The 19,439-nt window shown below is 37.7% G+C and overlaps 1 protein-coding gene across 1 annotated transcript; it reads left to right on the top strand.

The window, feature by feature from the left end:
* Positions 1 to 759: 759 nt before the first annotated feature.
* On the top strand, positions 760 to 19,439 carry LOC110450626 (gastrin/cholecystokinin type B receptor-like). Its single transcript, XM_021498242.1, has 3 exons — positions 760 to 796; positions 17,861 to 17,956; positions 18,301 to 19,439. The coding sequence occupies exons 1-3, from the start codon at positions 775 to 777 to the stop codon at positions 19,437 to 19,439; spliced, it is 1,257 nt and encodes a 418-aa protein (XP_021353917.1). The 5' UTR covers positions 760 to 774.

Here is a 19,439-nt window from a genome sequence, read left to right as displayed (position 1 = left end):
CGCCGTTTTCGAGGCTTAATATGAGTCTGTGATCTCAAAATCATGTATGTATGATAACACTCTGGTCTTAAACACTGGAGATGCTGGTAGTGGTCTTGTTCGGGCGAGGCGCTCCGGGACTGTCATCATACCTTCCGGTCGTACCTAGCAGCAAATGTGGGTGGACATGTGACTTTAGCGTAAGCTGTATTGGGCGGTAACCATACCTACCTAGCCCGGGCACGCCGTCCAATCAGCATACATCCTCTGTGCAACCTCTCTTACGTTTTTCCTTTAAAAGTACTGTAGCATTCTAGGAAATGATTAAAATCCGGCAATTTGACGTATAGTGCCTGTGTTATAATATCAACATGAAGAGGCTGTGTTTCTTGTTCGTGTATGTCCCCAGAGTGACAGAACGCATTCTTGTGGTCTATCGTATCTCCGATAACAGTTAAAGATTTGCTAATGATCCATATTTAATTAAACAGACGACACAGGTCCGTATTAGTGGTTACGGCGGACACCTGCTGCACAGGGGATACGGACAACGGAATGGAGGCCCAATGGATACGGATGTTGCTAACATTTAACACGTCAACCAATATCAGTGAGTTCCTTGGGATGTTAGATGGATTCGGATTACATCAGACTCGCCTGGAAGCTGAAACTATTACCCTAACATTACTGTATATACCAATATTTCTGCTGGGCATGGTCGGCAATATCTTCATTGCACTCATCATTGCCTCCAATAGACACCTCCGAAACTCCACAAACTTGTATCTAAGTAACATGGCCCTAGCCGACTTGTGCGGTAAGTATTCTACAATGTTTGCAATTTTATATTATTTGCAGCAAACGACATTTCCATGTACAATGTACAGCAACGTTTTTGTATGACAGTGACCTATCATTGACAAAGAAACTATGGTTTGAACTCGAGTCTCTTTTAGTGATCTGTAGCATGCCAATATGTGAAAACCATTTTTTTCATGTTTTCACATATTGGGTTGTTTTCACATATCGGCACGCTACAGTGGTCTCTGCATCTCTGAGGTACAATGACACCGTAGTTTGAATTTGTTCACAAAATGTTACTCATTGGTGTGAAATGACATAGTGTCAGCTGTGATGATAACTTCTTAATCACCAACGTTATTATAGGATCACTTACTGCACCTCTGTACTACTGAATAAATAGGGTACGGGGGCATTGCCCTAAACTTCTATAAATCAAGCTGTCGTTCGTTTGTTCTTTAAGTGTGTCTTGAATTCATAGAGAACCTTTTTGTCCGAAATGAAAAAATTGACATCTCACACTGTCACGTGGGGTTCTTCAAACTTTGCTAAATTAATAATTTTGAATTTTGATAAGCCATGGCTTATTTTAATTTTTATCAAAAATGTCGTCTGACGTTTGAAGCAATTGAAACAGTACAACTCACAAGGCATCGTTGTATTGCGTTCCAATTTCCTATCTGCTGAGCAATATGTTTAATTGCAAAAAACCTGAATTAATATACGTGCTTTTTTCGTTACAATACTAGAAATCTGTGTATATTAAAATAGAAAAAATGAGTTATAACAAGAAAATGCAGCAAAGCTGCTGGACACCAAACCTGTTTATGAAAATGACTTACTGACAGTTCATCAACCACGAGGGAACGAATCCTGCATACTTGAAACTATTTAATCATAATCATATAAATTTGTAAATGACATTAATTGTGTTGTTCAGAATATTCCGTTCACGCTCAATATCCAGCTTTAACCGCACGTTTAGGCCAAATGTCAATGATTTGGCAATAACGTCATCTTCTGAGAGAGAGAATCCGGGACATAAGACGATTTACATAAAAGATCCTTCACACCTTTTGTCAAAATTGCAGCAATTTTTTCATATGATTCTTTTGACAATGTCACTTTTCGACTATTTTGGATAAAATATCAACCATTTTCTAGGTTAAAGGGTCAATCGTAGCCCCCCGCCCCTTTGAATAATAGTTATTACTTCTCGAGATTTGCAACGAAGACATATTTTGCCACAACGCTGTTTTTTTTGGTTGTTATCACATATTCGTTTTATACAAGTGAACTATGTTAAATAATTCTCCAAATACGGAAGTTTATTTGCCCTTTTGTTGTTATTTTATGAAAAGCATTGAATATCTATATATATACATATATACAACATTTGATGTAGCGCCCAATCTAGCTAACATAAGCCACTCTAAAGCGCTTTACATTACATAAATATACAATTAATACAATAAGCATATACATGTACATTAATTCAATACAATTTTTAATGAGGAATTCGCAGGAGCTGCCTTATCAGGCGCTAACTACTAGCCATATGCCACCTGGCTAATATCTCCCCATATGTGTATGCCTGCGTGTGTGCTGGAAATGTATACGTAATGTTGTCTGTTTGTAGCGGGACCGTGCTTCAAACGGTATAATTTATAGTGCCACCTTGCTTGAATGCTACAGCACAGATACCGCTACATCCACCCCAGACAAATTTATACTCCATCTGGGTTGTTGGAGTTGTATAGGCAGGAGAAAAACACTTTCTCTGAATATCCATGCGTATGACGACTTCGGAGATCGAACGCCGGCCGCATGGAAGGCCGTAGTATTAACTTTGACCACTCGACCAGTCCGCCAATATTGTGGACTCTTTCAAATCCAAGTTAATTTTTAACATATGACATATTGATCAGAACGACTTTAACAAAAAGGGGCCGAAATTGCCCCTATCCCAATATGGGGACACATATTTTGAAATAAAATTCCACAGCTGGCAGGGGTTAAGGGGGCGATGGGAGATAAGGTATCCTGGTTTAACCCCCTCATCTAAACTTGAAACTGAACATCTACGCAGAAAATATAATGTACCGTTCAGATTGAACAATACTTATAAATTGAAGTTTTTACTTGTGAAGATATAATGTTTCGTTTATCTTCACTGCATTAAAGGTATGTTTTTATTAAATAGAGAATTCATGATATTTCACAAGTAAACTGCAATAAATACCGATACCGTAGGGTTTACCATCATATTTGTGTAGACAGTATGCGGCTTCAATTTCCCAGAAGGCTTTCACTCATGGGGAAGCACCGGAAGTGGACAAAGTGTTTACAGATCAAACCCCGGCGGCGCTTTGCGCCGCTTGGGGGTTTGAAAAAAGGTGCATATGCGTATTTGGTTTCAATACAGTTGCAAGAAACAAATAGACCAAGCATAAATAAAAGTATAATTCGCACTCTTAATTGATAAAACAAGCGAAAAAAATGTGAACATATAGAGACCTTTAAAAAAGTACAAAGAGAATAAGACCAGGGGTTCCGGAAGGGTAAGCGTCTTCTGCTTCATCGACGGCAGTCGCCATGTAAATTTAGGTCAAATTCAAAAAATATCATGTCCTCATACCGAGATTTCACGTAGTGAGAACAGAACCACGGGAATTGTGATGTGGAACATAAAACATAACCATGGTCTTGTCAACCCTGTGTTGTAAGTTTGTCCGTCAGTAGTCGACATCTATCAAGGAAACCCTGTGTTGTAAGTGTGTCCGTCAGTAGTCGACATCTATCACGGAAACCCTGTGTTGTAAGTTTGTCCGTCAGTAGTCGACATCTATGACAGAAGCCATACTATCCGAAGCCAGATCTAGAATGATGCTTCTAGACAATATGTTATACACTCAGCCCATCCCTCTGGTAGACAGAAATAGGGCGTTTATCATCACGACAAACAATTGACTACAATAAATGCGAGACATGTTCTCAAGTCCAGTCTACTTGTGAGATATGCTTGACTGCAAAGAACCCATGGCCTCTCGAGTTTATCATAAAGAGTTTAGAGCATACTGGATTTCTCAAAACATTCACTCTGATTTCTTCTGATACACACTCCTTAAAATACTTTATAGTGGACGTGTTCGCCTTTAAGTCTTCGCTGAGTGACTGTGTAGCTTTATTATACAGCATCTAGCTGCACTATGCCTGTAGTTATTTATAGTATAAACAGAGTGCGGCACCTTGTGTGTTAAATTGCACAGCTATAATTAAAAACTTAAAGACATGTCAGATAATCCCTTTAACATTATATATTACTGGTAAAATCGAATTATTTGAGTTGCGGGGTTGACGAAGTTGTTTACATCTAAATCAACAGGTTAATCAAGTTTTCCAAAACGACTTAAGTTGCGAAGATGTCAACAGCAGCCAATTTGCATCACTTTACTCAAATATATTAGTATTTATTTCAACTTATTTGCCGTCTTTGTTTTGAGGTTTTGTAAAACAAAACCACGTGAAAAATCAAGTGAAACACAAAAACACACAGCGGATGTATACTGACAGTTGGCTCACAAATGCATTTTAAAAATTAATTTGACGTCATTATTTTCTGAAAATAATCATGCAATAATTTCCTGAAAAGATTTATTTGTTTTGTGAAATTGTTGAAATCAGTGCAGTTGTATTTAGTGTAAAAAGAGAAATAAAAGTACAAGTTTTTGAATAACTTGTGATTTTGGTCTGGCGAAGGAGAGGCAACTCTGCTTACCTTGCGATATCGTTACCATTTTAATGGTAAATGTTTACGTGGAAATCCATCGATGCAAAAATACCAGCTGCTTCAGATTTGAACCGGTGACCCTTGGAACATACCCTTTCCCTTCTAGGCGATAATTACCCTCATTAAATATTAGAAGGTGACATTTTCGTTCGGGATGCGATTTTCAAAAATAATGAAATTTCTGCTTACTCTGTGGTGAACATCGTTGAACTTAGCTGTGCTGATAAGGTCACGGCGGGTTGGCGTTGGTCGTCCCCAAGTCATCGCCCTACAATAACTGTGATGGATGTTTAAATAATGAACTAAATAAAAACACGGAATCCTGTATCTTAAATTGACGTTTGAAAGGGAATTCGGGACTTTTTGTGCCTTTTCATTATCCGTTATTGCAACTCCCAAACGTTGCCATTGAGTCGATTGTCATACACTTACCGAAATCTTAAATGAATTTTATACACAATATCGTTGTTATTGTATTAATTACCGGTGCCTATTACATCAGTGGTGGTATTGTCCGCAATCGTCTATAACGAACCTGACCTACTGCTAATGTAAATAAGATTAGCTGTTATGGTAATTGTTAAGGAAACGGATTTAGGTCAATCATTGATGCAAAGATGACCAACGATACGAACAAGCAGATTTATATATTTAGCTACAGGGGCTAGTCTGCGCTGTTGGAATAAATCAAAACGATATCTAATAGCCTGTCCCTTAATTCTGAATGCATTCCGTTCATCTGTCGAAAGTAGACGATTGAACAAAGTTATTTCGCAATGTAAATATACAATAGGTTAAAAATATATGTTTATTATTTATCTGTTATTTTATGTTTTATTTTATTTTTTATTTTTATTATTTCATTTTTTTATGATTTTTTTTTTCTTTTTTTTTCTATTGTTCATTGCAACCATTTTTTTCATTTTTTGAAAAATGATTCAAGCTTTTCGATTTCACACTGTCATTGGTCATCGAAAGACAGGGCTTACTATACACATACAAATATACTATTTGACACATGTATTATATACGTACGATAAACAAAGAAGAAGTAGTGTTTTGTTGATACAACGTAAACGGTTGTTTCTTAGGCTGCGTTTGTTTTGAACACAAACAGTAACTAAAGACATTATCAGCGAGCTTTCGAAAACGTATGTTTCCTTTATCAAGCAAAGAGTGTACATAACCGGTCTCGACTTTAAACCGCTGAAAACAACTCGCTGAGCCACAATGTGCCAAATTAGTAAAGTCAGCTATCAAAAATCAAAGAGTCATTTCGACGGGTAACATGTTTACCCATTCCACGCTTATATTCTTATTCCGAATATAGAAGTGTTAGATCAGGATTTTGTTCAGGGTTTTGTTTTTAATTACAATGAAAAACTCACTGTCGCACAGAATCATATTGCTGCACCAGGAAGTAAACCTTATTTTCTTCTTAAAAGGCAGGCGTAACAGACCAAACTACATGTAGTAGTGTGATTTCTAGATGAGAAGTCTGCATGGGACTTTGGTCCTGCTCAACAGTCCGAGTACATTAATATAATATGTTTAAAGGCTGTAAATAATGCTATACCATCCTTTATGCCTGGTCGGTTGCCTTTGTCTAGACAGCGCAGTGTTGCTACTTGTATTTCTAAGTGCTGGTTGCGAACATAAAAGACCGGTAACTATATTTGGAGTTAACTTTGAGGGTTTGATGAACATTTAGAACTTTATAACAGGAAACCAACCTGTAAAGAATTAGGTTATATCATCTGTGACATGATTTGTGTGCGTTCTGTTTCTGAGGTGAGTGCTTAGTGAACGCCCTAACTGCATTTTTTTAGATTTTGTGATAGGATTTATTTTGTTGTGTATTAATCGAAAATTTGCTTTCAATACACTTATTTGTATAATTTCATAAGCAATTGAATCATGTTTCATGATAATCCGCTAAAAGTTTCCTGTGAAGAAGCTGTTAGTTTTGTTCCCCACTTTTCGTAACTTGATATAATGTTACATGTACCTTCCTATCTGTATGGAATGAGCTGACCCTAATCCATATGCAATCCGCCATTGTAGACCTTTTTGGGAAATATTGTGCTGTTTATGTCATGTGCAATTTTGCTAATTAAATGAAGTGAATATAATTATTTTAAAATAATTAAGTACGTGCGCGCGTGTTTGTGTAGCAATTAGGGCATTCAATCGTTATGTTTTAAAAATAATTAAAATCTAAAAATATATGATAACGATCCTTTACGTTGATGAATTCTGTAATACTCTGCTGTGTTACATGTGCATTTGTGTAGTTAATGATACCGCTGTTGACGGAACTACAAACCGTAAGAACCGCTACAAAGATATTGACGGCCCGTAAATGTGAAGCATTGTATTAACAGATGTAAACATATACACCGGTATAATCAAACCATGTGACACCATTTGCATTCATGGTGTTATGAACATAACACCAAACAGGTTATTTCGTCTAGTGAGCATGCCTCACAAGAGTAATATTTATAGATTTAGATACTTCGTGTGATGCTTATTACGTTTATTTACGATAATTCCGATTTAGTAAAAAGATCAAAAGCGCTGTTCAATATAACACCCGTTCAAGTGTGCAAACAGATAGGAAGGAATTGGACATGGTTTAACCACCATGCTGGTACATACCCAATTACGTTCGGTTTCATTTTGAGCGTACCATTTGATAGCATTGTTGTGGCGCTTGAATGGCATTTTCGTATTTCCGTAGCACTTGCGTAGCGAGTCAAAAACTGTAGCGCCCTGATTGAAACAAACCGGCCTAAAGATAACATTAATTCCACAACACGTCAAAGCTGGACATGGATCCTCATAGTTTACAGCACTTTCAGTTAGTTTTCTATTCATATGTTATCCTTCATTAAGCAGAAAATTAAAAATAATAATTTGTAATCTCTGTATGCTACGACATCGCACAGTGTAGGTTTATTCAAACAAGTGTTTATTACGGTGGGCGTGGCTTTAGTAGATTCGCTTAAGATACAGACATGCATTTCATTTTTTTTTAAATACCGGAATTGTTTTTTCACAAACGAACTAAACCTAACAAGCGTCATCCGTAGCTCTTGTGTAAATTTCCGAAACATTTGCATAGGGTTTGTGTGGAAGGTAAAACAGCGAGCGGGTCTATCTGACAACAAATCGGTGTTCATATTACATGAAGCGCGAAAGGGCTTGATGTTAGATATAGATGTAACCGATTCGTTTCAAACCAGCATGACTGTCTAAACGACTCTGTTCAATTCGTACATTAACATTCTAGATATATAGTTATTTGCGATCTAATGATAAATATACTCTATATTTAAGACATTTAAGTCACTCATCCTCATTGTAAACAACATTCTCCGGAAACTCTAACGTCGTGAAAAGGTTCTCTACAATTAAGCACAACCGGTTAAATATTTATGTGTGACGTTTCGTTGACTTGTACAGTATGTACTATGTCACCTAGACCAAGTTTAGAAATCATTTGAATGTTTGCTCGTTACGATAGTCTTATATTAAGCGACGCGAAAAGGGAAGCTTAAAAAACGCACAGATTCATTAGCATTCCTAGTCATATACAGGCAAATTTTACTGGTGTTGTTTGGTAAAGGACATTGCATCAGAAATGTTGATATATTCGAGACAAACTCTTGCCATAGATACATATCTTAGCAAGAAGAAAAACATGATGCTTTATCTGAATTAGAATGTGTAAGAGAGTTTCATGTATACATCAAAAGTGTGTGTCTGTCTGATTAATGTTTCATACCGACATTTTTTAGGATTCGTGTTTTGTATTGACGATTTATTTCTGTCAGTTCAATTTCAGTCTGTCTGTTTTGGTTTCCTGCTCTCACGTTTGCGTAATATTTCATATATATTTGACATATCTAGGGCTTCAGGTTTTAATATCTTCGTTTTTCTAAGTGTTCATGTGTTGTAATGCCCTAGACAATATTTTAATGTTTCTGCCACCTACCTCTGCGTTTACACGTAGTGTGTGTGTATCTATATGTATACATGTGTCTACAGTTACTGATGTATGTCAATAGATACACGTGCGGTGTCCATAGCTTCACGTGTATTTTGTCAATAGACACACGTGTGGTATATCCGTAGTTACAATGTACATGTGTAGTATGTCAATAAACACACGTGTCGTATATCCATAGTTACAGATATAGTATGTCAATAGATACACGTGTGGTGTCCGTAGCTACACATGTGTTTTGTCAATAGACACATGTGTGATATATCCGTAGCTACAGATGTAGTATATTAATCGATACACGTGTGGTGTTGTTTGTAGCTACACAAGTAGTATATCAACAGATGCACGTGTATATATATCAGTAGCTACACACGTAGTGTGTCAATAGATACACGTGTGGTGTCCGTAGCTACACGTGTAGTATGTCAATAGATACACATGAGGTGTCTGTAGCTACACATGTATTTTGTCAATAGACACATGTGTGATATATCCGTAGCTACAGATGTAGTATATTAATCGATACACGTGTGGTGTTGTTTGTAGCTACACATGTAGTATGTTAATAGATACACGTGTGGCATATCCGTAGCTACACATGTAGTATGTCAATAGATACACATGTGGTGTCCGTAGCTAAACATGTAGTATGTTAATAGATACACGTGTGGTGTCCGTAGCTACACGTGTAGTATGTCAATAGATACACATGAGGTGTCTGTAGCTACACATGTAGTATGTCAATTGATACACTTGTGGTATATCCGTAGCTACACATGTAGTATGTTTATAGATGCACATGTAGTGTCTGCAGCTACACATGTAGTATGTTAATAGATACACGTGTGGCATATCCGTAGCTACACATGTAGTTTGTCAATAGATACACATGTGGTGTCCGTAGCTAAACATGTGGTATGTTAATAGATACACGTGTGGTGTCCGTAGCTACACGTGTAGTATGTCAATAGATACACGTGTGGTATATCTGTAGCTACATATGTAGTATGTCAATAGATACACGTTTGGTGTCTGTAGCTACACATGTAGTATGTCAATATATACACTTGTGGTATATCCGTAGCTACACATGTAGTATGTTTATAGATGCACGTGTAGTGTCTGCAGCTACACATGTAGTATGTTAATAGATACACGTGTCGTATATCCGTAGCTACACATGTAATATGTCAATAGATACACATTTTGTGTCTGTACCTACATATGTAGTATGTCAATAGATATATGTGTAGTGTCCGTAGCTACACGTGTAGTATGTCAATAAAAACACATGAGGTGTCTGTAGCTACACATTTAGTATGTCAATAGATACACGTGTGGTATATCCGTAGCTACATATGTAGTATGTTTATAGATGCACGTGTAGTGTCTATAGCTACACATGTAGTATGTTAATAGATACACGTGTCGTATATCCGTAGCTACACATGTAATATGTCAATAGATACACATGTTGTGTCTGTACCTACATATGTAGTATGTCAATAGATACACGTGTGGTGTCTGTACCTACACATGTAGTATGTCAATAGATACACATCTGGTATATCCTAAGCTACACATGTAGTATGTCAATAGATACACGTGTGGTATATCCGTAGCTACATATGTAGTATGTCAATAGATACATGTGTGGTGTCTGTAGCTACACATGAAGTATGTCAATAGATACACGTGTGGTATATCCGTAGCTACATATGTAGTATGTCAATAGATACATGTGTGGTGTCCGTAGCTACACATGTAGTATGTCAATAGATACACGTGTGGTGTCCGTAGCTACATATGTAGTATGTTAATAGATACACGTGTGGTATATCCGTAGCTACATATGTAGTTTGTCAATAGATACACATGTGGTGTCCGTAGCTACACATGTAGTATGTCAATAGATGCACATGTGGTATATCCGTAGCTACATTCAGTCTGTCTGTTTTGGTTTCCTGCTCTCACGTTTGCGTAATATTTCATATATATTTGACATATCTAGGGCTTCAGGTTTTAATATCTCCGTTTTTCTAAGTGTTGATGTGTTGTAATGCCCTAGACAATATTTTAATGTTTCTGCCACCTACCTCTGCGTTTACACGTAGTGTGTGTATCTATATGTATACATGTGTCTACAGTTACTGATGTATGTCAATAGATACACGTGCGGTGTTCATAGCTTCACGTGTATTTTGTCAATAGACACAGGTGTGGTATATCCGTAGCTACAATGTACATATGTAGTATGTCAATAAACACACGTGTCGTATATCTATAGTTACAGATGTAGTATGTCAATAGATACACGTGTGGTGTCCGTAGCTACACATGTATTTTGTCAATAGACACATGTGTGATATATCCGTAGCTACAGATGTAGTATATTAATCGATACACGTGTGGTGTTGTTTGTAGCTACACAAGTAGTATATCAACAGATGCACGTGTATATATATGAGTAGCTACACACGTAGTGTGTCAATAGATACACGTGTGGTGTCCGTAGCTACACATGTAGTATGTCAATAGATACACGTGTGGTGTCCGTAGCTACACGTGTAGTATGTCAATAGATACACGTGTGGTGTCTGTAGCTACACATGTAGTATGTCAATAGATTCACATGTGGTGTCTGTAGCTACACATGTAGTATGTTAATAGATACACGTGTGGCATATCCGTAGCTACACATGTAGTATGTCAATAGATACACATGTGGTGTCCGTAGCTAAACATGTAGTATGTTAATAGATACACGTGTGGTGTCCGTAGCTACACATGTAGTATGTTAATAGATACACGTGTGGTGTCCGTAGCTACACGTGTAGTATGTCAATAGATACACGTGTGGTGTCTGTAGCTACACATGTAGTATGTCAATAGATTCACATGTGGTGTCTGTAGCTACACATGTAGTATGTTAATAGATACACGTGTGGCATATCCGTAGCTACACATGTAGTATGTCAATAGATACACATGTGGTGTCCGTAGCTACACATGTAGTATGTTAATAGATACACGTGTGGTGTCCGTAGCTACACATGTAGTATGTTAATAGATACACGTGTGGTGTCCGTAGCTACACGTGTAGTATGTCAATAGATACACGTGTGGTGTCTGTAGCTACACATGTAGTATGTCAATAGATTCACATGTGGTGTCTGTAGCTACACATGTAGTATGTTAATAGATACACGTGTGGCATATCCGTAGCTACACATGTAGTATGTCAATAGATACACATGTGGTGTCCGTAGCTACACATGTAGTATGTTAATAGATACACGTGTGGTATATCCGTAGCTACACATGTAGTATGTCAATAGATAAACATGGGGTGTCTGTAGCTACATATGTAGTATGTCAATAGATACACGTTTGGTGTCTGTAGCTACACATGTAGTATGTCAATAGATACACTTGTGGTATATATATCCGTAGCTTCATATGTAGTATGTTTATAGATGCACATGTGGTGTCTGTAGCTACACATGTTGTATGTCAATAGATACACGTGTGGTGTCTGTAGCTACACATGTAGTATGTCAATAGATACACATGTGGTGTCTGTAGCTACACATGTAGTATGTTAATAGATACACGTGTGGCATATCCGTAGCTACACATGTAGTTTGTCAATAGATACACATGTGGTGTCCGTAGCTACACATGTAGTATGTTTATAGATATACGTGTGGTATATCCGTAGCTACACATGTAGTATGTCAATAGATAAACATGGGGTGTCTGTAGCTACATATGTAGTATGTCAATAGATACACGTGTGGTATATCCGTAGCTACACATGTAGTATGTCAATAGATACACATGTGGTGTCTGTAGCTACATATGTAGTATGTTAATAGATACACGTGTGGTATATCTGTAGCTACATATGTAGTATGTCAATAGATACACGTGTGGTATATCCGTAGCTACACATGTAGTATGTCAATAGATACACATGTGGTGTCTGTAGCTACATATGTAGTATGTTAATAGATACACGTGTGGTATATCTGTAGCTACATATGTAGTATGTCAATAGATACACGTGTGGTATATCCGTAGCTACACATGTAGTATGTCAATAGATACACATGTGGTGTCTGTAGCTACATATGTAGTATGTTAATAGATACACGTGTGGTATATCTGTAGCTACATATGTAGTATGTCAATAGATACACGTGTGGTATATCCGTAGCTACACATGTAGTATGTCAATAGATACACATGTGGTGTCTGTAGCTACATATGTAGTATGTTAATAGATACACGTGTGGTGTCTGTAGCTACATATGTAGTATGTCAATAGATTTACGTGTAGTGTCTGTAGCTACACATGTAGTATGTCAATAGATACACGTGTGGTATATCCGTAGCTACACATGCAGTATGTCAATAGATACACGTGTGGTATATCCGTATCTACATATGTAGTATGTCAATAGATACACGTGTGGTATATCCGTAGTTACACATGTAGTATGTCAATAGATAAACTTGTGGTATATCCGTAGCTACACATGTAGTATGTCAATAGATACACTTGTGGTATATCCGTAGCTACACATGTAGTATGTCAATAGATACATGTGTGGTATATCCGTAGCTACATATGTAGTATGTTTATAGATGCACATGTGGTGTCTGTAGCTACATATGTAGTATGTCAATAGATATACGTGTAGTGTCTGTAGCTACACGTGTAGTATGTTAATAGATACACATGTGGTGTCTGTAGATACACGTGTAGTATGTCAATAGATACACGTGTGGTGTCTGTAGCTACACATATAGTATGTCAATAGATACACTTGTGGTATATATATTCATAGCTACATATGTAGTATGTTTATAGATGCACATGTGGTGTCTGTAGCTACACGTGTAGTATGTTAATAGATACACATGTGGTATATCCGTAGCTACACATGTAGTATGTCAATAGATACACATGTGGTGTCTGTAGCTACACATGTAGTATGTCAATAGATACACTTGTGGTATGTATATCCGTAGCTACATATGTAGTATGTTTATAGATGCACATGTTGTGTCCGTAGCTACATATGTAGTATGTTAATAGATACACATGTTGTATATCCGTAGCTACACAAGTAGTATGTCAATAGATACACATGTGTTGTCTTTAGCTACATATGTAGTATGTCAATAGATGCACATGTGGTTTATGTAGTTACACATGTAGTATGTCAATAGATACACATGTTGTGTCCGTAGCTACATATGTAGTATGTTTATAGATACACGTGTGGTATATCCGTAGCTACATATGTAGTATGTTTATAGAAGCACATGTGGTGTCTGTAGCTACACATATGTCAATAGATACACGTGTGGTATACCCGTAGCTACACATGTAGTTTGTCAATAGATACACGTGTGGTGTCTGTAGCTACACATGTAGTATGTCAATAGATACACGTGTGGTATACCCGTAGCTACACATGTAGTTTGTCAATACATACACGTGTGGTTTTCGTAACTACACTTGTAGTTTGTCATTAGATACACGTGTGTTGTTCGTAGCTTTACATTGAGTTTGTCAATAGATACACGTGTGGTGTCCGTAGCTACACATGTAGTATGGTAATAGATACACGTGTGGTGTTCGTAGCTAAACATGTAGTATGTCAATAGATACATGTGTGGTGTTTGTAGCCACCCATTTAGTTTGTCAATACATAAACGTGTGGTTTTCGTAGCTTCACCTGTAGTGTGTCATTAGATGCACGTGTGTTCTCCGTAGCTACACATGTAGTTTGTCAATAGATGCACGCGTGGTGTCCGTAGCTACACGTTTTTCATCATTGATATGATGGAACTTATGCATATAGGAAACACTGTGTCCGTTTTATTACATCATTCGTGATTACATGTGATATCCTGTGTATCCTTACAAACGAGACAAATCCTGCCAGTAAGGATGTTTCATGGATAAACCCATTCACTATAATTCGTAGAGTCAATTACGTTGGAACAAATTGATCTACTGGTGTTACACGAGTATTCCTTATTTAGCCTACAATTTGGAAAAACAGTTTGTATGACGCATGGATTTAATATGTCGCCTGGAAAGTCTTGTAGTAGATCGATTTTAGAGATGTGGGCTCCAAAGAGCCTCCGCTGACGTTACAGCCTGCACACCTTCACTGCCCTGGGAAAGGCTGCCAGCAAAGGCACTGTTCGTAAAACCCTGGCCTTTTACTGCACGCTGGAAGCCAACCGTCTCAAAGGTTTCATAGTGTCATCACACAATAGTGAATTATGGTGAAAGACGGATTCACAAGACATTTAATTGCAGTGATGTGTTATTGTTGGAACTCGCAGATGGAGGAATATTCTTGAATACTAGTCATATGTATATAAGTTCCCCGATGAACCTCTAAAGAGGTGAAAGCACTAGGGAGGTACTAGGAAACTCTTGTCATTTGTTTAATATATATGCATATGATTGTGAGAAAAATAAAAGCATACCGCAATGTCAACACAACCTTAATTCGAACTAAGTAAATAGGGCAAAATATGTACAAATAAAAAATAAACCTAGATACTATTTAAAAAAATTAAGGGAAAATTAGAACAGGGCCCAGTTGTTCAAAAGGTGGTAAGCTTAAACACTGTTTAACGTCAATTTTCAACCTTTGATAACTTCGTCAATATCCAAGGTAAAATCTCTAAATTTTGCATATGAATTCACTTTACTAAATAATTGATATCTGAAAAGTTCTATCTAATTCACTAGTTATGTTTTAAAGTTACAGACAAATTAGAATTTGCGCTCATCAATGATTAAGCTAATCACCTTTTGAACAACTGGGCCCGGGTGTTGTGGAAAGATAAGCGTCCTCTGCTTCATTGACGACACCCATCATGAAAATATAGGTCAGTAGGTCAGATCTATGTAATGTCATGTCCTCAAAGGGACAACCGGAGTAAAGACAAAGTATCAACAAGGTACACTAATGAACATAGGCAGAATTATTTACCTGAATATCACACAAAGAAATAGCATATTTACCAATAAGACCATGATGACGACTTCAACGTTTGCTCATAGTCTTTGTCAACCTGTATTTACGGAATTAACGTCTGATAAGTTTGAACGTCTGCAGTCGGCATCCATCTAGTTTGTAGTGTTCTTATATACGATCTATGTTGTTATTAATTCATCAACGGCTTATAATTGTATACGTCCTCAGTCGGCATCTATCTCATTCGCAGTGTTCTTAATTTCAGGTTAGGGAAGGTATATACGTTCTACGTTACTATGAAATGTCTTGCTTTTTTAAATGTATCCAATCATCGATATATTTGTAAGTGAAAGTCAAGTATTTTTATGGGTAGATTGGTCGAGTGGTTAACACTCCGGCCTTCCAAGCAGGCGGCCGGGGTTCGATCCCCGAAGTCGCCGTACGCATGGAATATTAGAGAAAGTGATTTTCTCCTGCCGACACAACTCCAACAACCCAGGTGGAGTATAAAATGGGCTGGGTGGGTGTTGCGGTATCTGTGCTGTAGCATTCAAGTGAGGTGGCACTATAAATGATCCCGTTGGAAGCACGGTCCCACTACAAACAGAACACAATACATCTCCAGCACACACACACAGGCATATACACATAGGGAGATATTAGCCAGGTGGCATAGGACTAGTAGTTAGCGCCTGATAAGGCAGCTCCTGCGAATTCCTCAATATTGTATTGATTAATATATATGCTAATTGTATTGACTGTATTAAATTGTATATCTATGTACTGTAGTGCGCTTTAGAGTGGCTTATGTTAGCTAGAGAGGGCGCTATCTCAAATGTTCTATATTCATTTATTTTGCAAAGTTTTGTAACCAGACCTGATAGCTCTTCAATAGATTAAGTTTCATATGGGTACAAAAACGACTCGGCCAGATGAGGACACTCTTTGTTCCCATATGAATGCTAACAGTCTACTGGGAAATCCAACAAACGAACTCAGCAAGTATATTGTCAACCAATATGACTGATTACAGAGGAATGTTATAAAGCAGTAGATACATTTCAACAGACTTGACTTGCTGATGAATCGATTGACTACAGGATACTTTTGTATCCAACTGTCCAATAAAAGGACCTTATAATTACAGTATATGTGTTATAATGGAACTGATAGGTCGGGAAATCTCCTGAGGGCTATTGTGGTAAATTAGGTACAGCTATTACTCACTTAATTATTTATCAGTAAGTTTTTGTATCCATTCGTTTCGGAAAAGTTATTGTCTGTGTATAATTTTCTTTCAATGACATTTATTTAATATATATAGCTTGTATCAATTTGGTATATTTTTAGCCAACAATCATCAGACGGTGGGCTATTCAAATCGTCCGTCGTCCGTCCTTAAACAGTTCTTGTTATCGTTTTTTTCTCTCAGAAAGTACTAGATTGATCTTTCTCAATTATTGATGAAAGTTCCCTTTGGTCTCTTGTTGTCCATGCTTACTTTTGAGACTGATCGGATAAACATAATGGCTGACCAGCGGTCATCTTGGATTTTGACAGATAAGGTTCATTATTGCTATTACTCAGTAGATACCGGATGGATGTTTCTCAAATTTGGTATGTTGGTGGGTTTTTTTTGGCTATTTCTCAAAAAGCGTTTTTGACAAAGATATCTCAAATTCCCTATGGAGGGTCCCTTTCGTCCATAATTGAGCACTTGTTATTTCGAGAACGATTGAAAAAAAACAATATGGCAGAAAGCGGTCATCTTGGCTTTGGACATTTCAAGAATATTATCACTGCTTCCCAAGAAGTACTTTACAGACCTTTAGTACATTGCAATGATCGGATCTATTACTTTCACTCCGAGTTCTGAACAAGTAAATATGTAAAGCGACAAACTCACTTTGAAGGTTGTCTTTTATACACATAAATGCATACGTATAAAGTTATTGAAGAGAAAAGAAGAAAAAAGACTGAACTGACATTGAACTAATGAAGATGGTACAATTAATGTAAGATGGTGGACGCCGAGATCCCTCTGAGATACGTATCTTGTCTTATGGATAAGGTGTATTCGCATGATATAAAGGGTATTTCTCGCTGAGTAAATATGCAAGTGACCTCAGAATTATTTTTACACTCACTGAGTAAATGTGTAAGTAACCTCAGAATTATTATTACTTTGTTCGTCGCGGAGAGGCTGTCAGAACGGCACTCTCTAGATAAGATGGATTTAATATTGTATCCTATTTGTCTTTACAGTGAGTCTCATTTGTGTGCCGATGGCCGTAGGACAAGCCCTCTACCGGGTTTGGATATACGGGGAGTTCATGTGTAAAGTCACAGTCTATTTACAAGGTTGGTATTTCATACTGCTGTACGGGGCCTGATATACAGGCAGTTTGTGTATTAAATCGCATATTATGTCCTTTATGATTTGATCATGTACCCATTTGTTTTCAACTGCGTATATCTATCTGCACCTATTACAAAAAGCTTAATTTAAACGTACGTCAAACATCACTGGTGTGGGTGCAAAGGTTAAGATGATTACTTTCATCTAAATGTCAGTAATGAAAAGGACAAAACAATGGCGGAATACCGAACTTTTCGAAGGTGTACGTCACGGGAGACGTAGGAACTGTTTCTAGTTGTACTGGTTCTATTTTTATATTTGACGTCCGTTGTCTATTCTTCTTCAGGTGTGACAGTAGCCGCCAGTATCTACACCATAGCTGTTCTCAGCGTGGATCGTTTCCTTGCCATCAGACATCCGATGATTTTCCGACGGGTCAGCAACACGAGGTCTGCAGTTAAACTTATAACTGCTATCTGGGTGTTGTCAGTAGCCATCATGTGTCCCCTATTATTCATGAGGAGGGTGGACGTGGTATCAGTCATCCCTGGCGAGCCTTTGTATCTGTGTAATGAAGTGTGGCCAGATCTTGCACATCGCCAAGTATATGACCTTCTCCTGTTCGCCATTTTGTATGCGGTACCCGGTGTTATTATTGGCAGCTCATATGGTCTCATAGGAAAGGAACTATGGACAGAGGACAAGAATTTACAACGAACTGAGTCAGAAACTAGTCGGGGTCTTGGTAAACACGTCATGAACGGCAGGAAGAGGGTGGCGAAGATGCTGATAGCGCTGGCCATCCTTTTTGCCGTGTGCTGGTTACCGTATCATATTGTAAGTCTATACTTAGACTTTCATAGACGTCACGTGCAGCCCTTTCTCACAGTACTTCCGTTTACAATTCTTGTAGGACATGCTAACAGTGCTCTTAATCCAGTTTTATATTTTTATTCAAGCAAAAGTTTTCGTAAATATCTATTTAGATTTTTAAAATGTAAGAAAAGAAGTGCAAAAAGAAATTTTGCAGTCCGGTATACGCCTCCTAATGGTGCTTTTGAAATGCGTGCTACTAATCGGCCGCGCATGCGTGTGATATCGTCAAGTACATTCACGAGAACGAGGTCTACAGACAGTTTCCGGTTTTCACGATCGTCAAACGCAAGTTTAAAATCCACAAATACAGTGACACGGTCGCGAGATAGTTCCTCGAGAGACAGATGTATATCGCGAGAAAAGTGTTATTTCAGAATGGACACAAAAGCCTTTAACCTCACTGTGCCGGGACAGGGAAAAAAGTACGAAACTATCAAGGCACTCGTTTATGCTCACAAAAGGGAGATTCTCGATAGATCTCTCAGTATCCCTACGACAATCAACGAGGAGAGCAGCAGAAAGGAGTCGTTAACGCCAGCTCGCCCTCAGGCTAACCAAGCGCTTATTCCACAAATTCCGGAATTGGAAGAAATTGAGCTTTGTACATGA

This window comes from Mizuhopecten yessoensis, unplaced genomic scaffold, assembly GCF_002113885.1.
Source record: "Mizuhopecten yessoensis strain PY_sf001 unplaced genomic scaffold, ASM211388v2 scaffold5379, whole genome shotgun sequence".
NCBI classification, from domain to species: domain Eukaryota; kingdom Metazoa; phylum Mollusca; class Bivalvia; order Pectinida; family Pectinidae; genus Mizuhopecten; species Mizuhopecten yessoensis.
This window is presented reverse-complemented; position numbering and strand designations above follow the sequence as displayed.

Bases quoted from the DNA above. Each gene is read 5' to 3' on its own strand.
- LOC110450626 (XM_021498242.1), top strand. From the start codon at position 775: ATGGCCCTAGCCGACTTGTGCG. The intron at 797-17,860 runs GTAAGTATTCTA...TTGTCTTTACAG, and splicing joins GGCCCTAGCCGACTTGTGCG to TGAGTCTCATTTGTGTGCCG. The intron at 17,957-18,300 runs GTTGGTATTTCA...ATTCTTCTTCAG, and splicing joins AGTCACAGTCTATTTACAAG to GTGTGACAGTAGCCGCCAGT.